This window comes from Varroa jacobsoni, unplaced genomic scaffold (assembly GCF_002532875.2).
Source record: "Varroa jacobsoni isolate VJ856 unplaced genomic scaffold, vjacob_1.0 scaffold_1456, whole genome shotgun sequence".
Taxonomy (NCBI): Eukaryota; Metazoa; Arthropoda; class Arachnida; order Mesostigmata; family Varroidae; genus Varroa; species Varroa jacobsoni.
Window position 1 is genome coordinate 68,790 of NW_019214358.1, and position 6,000 is coordinate 74,789.

Below are 6,000 nucleotides of genomic sequence, written 5' to 3' on the forward strand. Positions count from 1 at the left end.
ACCTATAACATCTCATACGCCTGCTTTTATTTACGAGCATCGAAACTTCTGTGGGACGTGTAGGAAACCGGTTACTGACAGTTTAGCAATTCTTAGGGTACTTTATCTTTGTTTTGTAATAATTTTCAAATCTACAGGCCCCTCATCCTGCATTATGTCAAAATTCAGTAGCTTATATCTTAGGAGATTGGCGATTTCCATTGACTCAAATTTCTACAACACTAGCTGACCAAATTGCCAAAAACGCTCGCTTTACATTTGGCATGATAAGTCACACATGTCATACAATTTAGTTTCTCGAAGCACCTATATGTTTCTTTGCCTTTTCTTCTACTATGCGTGTTGCGTACCATACTGAACAAAGAAATAAAACACACGTACGATAAACAACTGGTCTATGTATTTGTAAAACATCTCTCATTTATGATAGATAACATAGTTTCCTTTCTTAGCTATGACAAGAACGGACGCAATATGCAGACCTCTAAGGTATTTGTTTACTACTGTGGGACTCACCCACCAAATTTTGTACTTCGTATGTTTGAACCTTGATTCGGAACTAATTTAAATATTATCTCAAACCAAAGTTTGCAGGAACGGCTAGTAAATTTGAAAATTAATCAGTCGCGTCCCGGTCAAACCTCTCGTCCTGTTCTTCGTCTTGCCGTCTGCAGTAGTTTCAAGAAAATGTTATTCACTTTTTTCCAAAGTACCGGCTGTGTAGCAGTGTTCCGTTTATTGTCGTTTAGTTTATTTTCCATTAAATGCCCATTAATCTCAAGCCCTGCGAAACAACCTGGATCTATAGCTATTTCCCTTGTTGCAGGCTGGTCAGTTGATCCAGCGTTCTCTCTAGTGCTTCCTTCGCAATGAGTACATTTTTAAGCAGTTGATGTTCTCGATGCCATTGTTTGGCTGTCTCCCAGAAGATTCGAGCGAAGTCGCGGAGACTAGCATTCACCGCTTCTGCGAACTTCCGTTATGTGGTCCGGCATCGCTTCTGTTTCAGCAAAGGTTAATCCACTAAGTGGGCTTGCCTCTGCTGCTGTGGTGTACGCTATATCGACAAAAATGCCTCATGTATTCTATGAAAGTACCTGTGGAAGATCCCGCGACTTGTCACTAAATGCGTTATATAGTACGTTTGTTTTTCTCCAGCCCCGTCGATCGAGTCAGCAGTTATTAGAATGATGTTCCTGATTGCGCGGTATCACTTCTTACTTCGCTTGCTCGGCAATTATAATTGCCTTTTAGATTTTGTAGTACGAGTAAAGTACTGCCATAGCATCCGCGGTTCGTCAACTTTGAAGTTCTGAGGTATCGCTTCTGCTGAGACTAGCACCGCCAAGGCACTAACAGTCCTCTACACCTGGACTATTCAAAGTACAACAATGCGCTGAGCTTTTCGCAGTAGTGCCCGTTACTTTCACAGTCAACGTTGGCGCAGACCAAACTGAACTCCCAAATAGGGTAGTAGATTCAGTGACTGACATGGAAAACCTCTGTTTGTGCCCACTTGGGTTATATGTATCTGGCGCGAGTTCGCTGGTTACCTTAGTTGCGTCTGCCACCGTTTGTTGAACTCTCTAGAGTGCCCCCATTTCCCTATCTAAATGCGCCCTAAATACTTAGCAATGTCCGTAAGTGCCATCTCTGTGGCATATTTCATTGTGCGACTTTATTTTTCCAGTGTCTAGCTTCCCTTTTTTTGTGAGGTTTTCGGAAATTGGGTCGAACGTCTAGCACATTGTTGACGGTCAATCGCATGCGCCAGTTTTTAAGCTGCTTGGCCTTCTAGTAAGTGGCCTTCCAGTGTCTGCTTCTAGAACCTTTCTAGTAAAACAAAAGTCTACCACTCTCGACTTCTCCTTTGCAGACGAACAGCAACCAAGGTGGAGAGCACCGAAATCGTTCCCGTCTTGTCTTACCCTAATAGTAACCTTGTTCACTTTCTGCGCGGATGTCTTGTTCGATCGAAAATTGGGATGGTATGGTTTTCCGCGTTGTATCATCAACTCGATTATATTCTTTGGCTATGAATATTTGAAGAGGACGCTCTTTTGCTATGGTAGCACGCGGTGAATTTGCGCTTATATAAGCACAGTCTGGCCATTCCATGCCTGCAGTTAACACGATCTCTTGAGTTGCTGAGCTCTTCGTTGAATCTTTTCGCAGCATTTCCTTTCCAAATATCTTCTGTAGATCACTCGGCACCAATGGCCTGCTTGTGTTCCTTTTTATGCTGTCCCCACAGCCTGATCTCCGGTTTTTTTAATGACTCACTTTTAGATGTCTCTATCGCGCGTGCTTAATTCTTTTTCTGTAATGGAATTTTTTTTTCATGACAAGGTCACGCATCAGTGCAAGAAGGGTAATAGCCTAAGAAATGTCTACGTCGCTTTGTTCTCGTTTGCTTGCCAGTCATAGTAGGAGGCCTCACCGTTTTGCCGCTCTTTCTGGGTACCCCGGTTACATTCGACTACATCCAGCGGCTGACATCTTTGAAGGCAAACTGGAAGCAAGTTACGATTGAAAGAGTTATTACATTACATGGTAACCTTGGAGGCTATAGGGACCACTACTTTTTGTGCGTATATAAAACCGGACGCCGTCGACGATAGCTTTGCAAAAAAAAAATTTTATTCTTTCAATTCCTTTAGTGGCCGTAGACTATGATTCGCCTAGGTATGACTGCATCTATGTGTGTATATATGTAAAATTAATGTAGGGTAGCGTTTTTTGGCTATACCACATATCGTTATAGTCAACGTATTAACTGTGGTCGATTTTGACAAATAATTTGACGAACTTCCTATAAACCGACAAAACAATGTTGTCAACATGGCCATAGATCCGATTCACAATTATCTATACTAGAATCATGCATAATCGCTGTAAGCTTCAGTGGGACGGCGTGATGCAAGTGAATGATGGTATTTTGTTGAGTGCATTGCCATGGCAACCATGAACGTGCAGCTATCGCTAGTTCAGATTTTCGGGTCGACAAATGGCTGTTATTATTGCATATTGCTATTATGTCGTTTTACAGATCTGTTGGAGAAAACTCCAGATAAGTCCATTTACAAATCCAGTGGTCAATAACTGACAGAAAGAATAACGCGTACAGAAATCCACATCGAGACTGACTATTAGTAGTGTAAATCCGTTTAGTTATGCCGAAAGTTCCCCTTGGCGGATGGCCCCCGTCATATCTCACGGTTCACCTATGGGATGATTCAATATTTAGGAAAGTAAAAACTAACCATCACCCGCAAATTAAAAAAACATTAGGTGCTCACACTGTTACTGCTCCTCGTCTTTTTTTTCGAAGGAAGTCCGTTTCGTGGATGTGCCAGTATCTCGACCATTTAAAAATTTCGCACTGCGTAGCGGAACCTCATGTGGACCTACAACAAACAAAGAATTATCGATATGCCTAACTTGGTAGTATCTAAAAGCATGGGCTTCTTTAGCCATAATAACAGCCTTGCCCAGAAAAAAAAGCATTTCTTTTAGTTTTGTTTAATTACTAACTTTCTCGCACGAAACTGCAAGTAGCTTATAAAGGTTTTCCCACGTATGTAATGAGAATACGAAATACCTCCACTTTTGGCCATTTATTAATTTCGGTTCAATAGATTCGGAAATTTTTAACGAAACCTGCTCGAAGTCGAAATAGTCGACTCAAACAGATACCTATGCAGAGCCAAAGCCAGAAAAAAGCTTTTATTTAGTAGTAGGCGTTGCAGTCAGTTATTGCGGCTAAATTTTCACCTTATAGTCCCAAACATCTAAAAGAACCGCGCGATGTCGGTACACCAACTTGACACAACAACAACAACAACTTAATCACCAAAATTAAAAGATGCAAGCCGACAAATGACTCATCTAGTATTTATTCGTACAAGGATATATCAAATCTGAATAAGTACTTCACATCCTAGATTTCCGCTGATTTCGTAGAATAAAACATGTTCTTTGCAAAAGAGCGCTACAAGTCAAGCTGCTGTATTTCCAATAGCATTTTGGGCAGTACAGTCAAAAGCTTCTGCTTGGCATTGGATGTTCTTTTCAAGTATAAGTAGTGGGATGCTTGTCCGTTGTCGATGAGCGTCATTCTGGCTCTCCCGGTCCTACAATAATGGTATTAGTAGTCAGAGAAAAAAGTTATTCCTGAATGACCTTAGCATTTATTACAGATTATCTGATTTTTGATAGAAACGTGTTAAAAGCAAACTGTTGGATGCAGTAATAATGAGAAAGTAAGTCAAGAGACTTTTGAGAGTAACTAGATTTAATGGGTCACTTAGGTTAATCATCAACGAGAGCATACTAGGATCGGAGCGAATAAAACAGGTTAAACATTTTGTAGGCTTTCAGCGCAGAGGTCGATGTGGCCTCAAGTATTTCCATTTCTTTTTTTTTATTACAAGAACAATGAAAGTAGAAAAAGGAATTTAAAGATTCTATTATAGATACATCCTTATGTAGGGATTTTACATGCTCCTAATAAAAAGATGTTTTTTCTCTCTCAATAGTCAAAGTCATCAAAAACTCTCTATATTAAAAAAAAACTATATTAAAAAATTTAATTTTATAACAAACCTTGAGAAGACATTCGTGTTTTTTTAGAAGGCTGATAATTAGTTCCTTTTTTCGTTTGTTTTCGAACTTCACCATTTCAAGTTGTGTTCGCCCCGTCTCTGAGACGATCTGGACACCCTCAGGCCCTGTTAAGATGTTCCGATCGTTTTGCATTCTCTCGCAGCTGACACCGCAAGGCAAAATGGAAATAATCATGCTTTCCATTAGCTTTGCAATTGATTATCCTATATATATATATACGCCTGGGATGGTAGTCCTTAGGAGTCCCTGAAGCGCCGTGTTATGGAATATCTTTTTGTATTATACGCTAAATGACAGGTTATACACTTTAGATCACTATTTGTCACTATCATCGGACCGGTGAAGGCTGGCACTCCACAAAGTTGGACGAATCAAGCGGTGACGCGGCTTTTAAAAAGTTTTATCCCCGCTTGCTGGTATTAAATAATCAACGATCGTAAATGAATGCTTTCGATATTATTTAAATGTCCGTATCGTATGCTTATGCTGAATTGAATGAAAATATAAACCCAAACACTTCATAATAAATTCTGTCTTTGTATCCTATAAAATTGAGTGAGGCCAAAATGCTTCTCTGCGATAGAGCAATCTTGTGAACGCCAGATGCATCTGCAACTACAACTTACCTTTTAATCAACATATTACATGACCGTGCGACCGCAGCAAGTGTATCATTCACGTGTTGGATTGTTTGCGGAGCTCTCCAGCTCGTACATGAAGCTCCGTAAGCTACCGCATCGGCTTCGAGGCTCGCAAGTTCGACTGAGATGCTGCTCTCAACAGAGTCAGCTATTGAAAATTGAAGACCACGATTATTACCGGAATCTTTCTACGATAACTCTTTTGTGTGAAATAAAATAACATTTTGTCATGGTAAATGTAAGTGCGCTACTACTATAGGATGCTGGCTTCACCTATGTTTGGACTAATCGATGCGTTATTGCAAATGAATAAATGCTTCCAAAATCCGTCCCGAGGAAGCTAAATATGTGGACCAGAATAATGAAATGACGACAACGAATAGCAGTCAATCTACTAATTCTATTTCCTTTTTATAAAATACTGTATAGTTAATTAGTTTGCATTATAAGGTAAGCGTTGGGCGGAAAAGCTAGCATTCGTGTCCAAATATCAAGTCGTGCTGTTTTCTTTACGAAGTGATTGCGTAGAACCGAGTGTTGTGCAGTATCCCTCGCTCATCTGATTTATAGGTGACCGACTCCAGCTCATTGTCTGTAATTAGTAAGACACGCATTTGTTTTTACGTGATACCTGTTCTATAATATTTACCTAGACGATGGTTCGAGAGAGCGAACTCAGCCTGTTAAATGATTAGTAAGAACTACCACTGAAGCGTTACATTATAAACAGTAT

At 40.1% G+C, this 6,000-nt stretch overlaps 1 protein-coding gene across 6 annotated transcripts in view; it reads right to left on the reverse strand.

The window, feature by feature from the left end:
* Positions 1-378: 378 nt before the first annotated feature.
* Positions 379-6,000, reverse strand: part of LOC111270215 (uncharacterized) — a 17,639-nt gene continuing 12,017 nt past the window's right edge. For 3 of the 6 annotated variants that reach the window (XM_022850313.2, XM_022850314.2, XM_022850312.2), the window contains 5 exons: positions 5,781-5,859; positions 5,253-5,415; positions 4,606-4,768; positions 3,300-4,133; positions 379-2,512 (listed from right to left, as the gene is read on the reverse strand). In XM_022850313.2, coding sequence (XP_022706048.1) covers positions 3,999-4,133; positions 4,606-4,768; positions 5,253-5,415; positions 5,781-5,859 — 540 coding nt within the window. In that variant the 3' untranslated portion in view covers positions 379-2,512; positions 3,300-3,998. Of the gene's footprint in view, positions 4,134-4,605; positions 4,769-5,252; positions 5,416-5,780; positions 5,860-6,000 lie in introns of all 6 variants that reach the window. The other 3 variants (XM_086972409.1, XM_086972410.1, XM_086972408.1) reach the window with 3 other exon arrangements.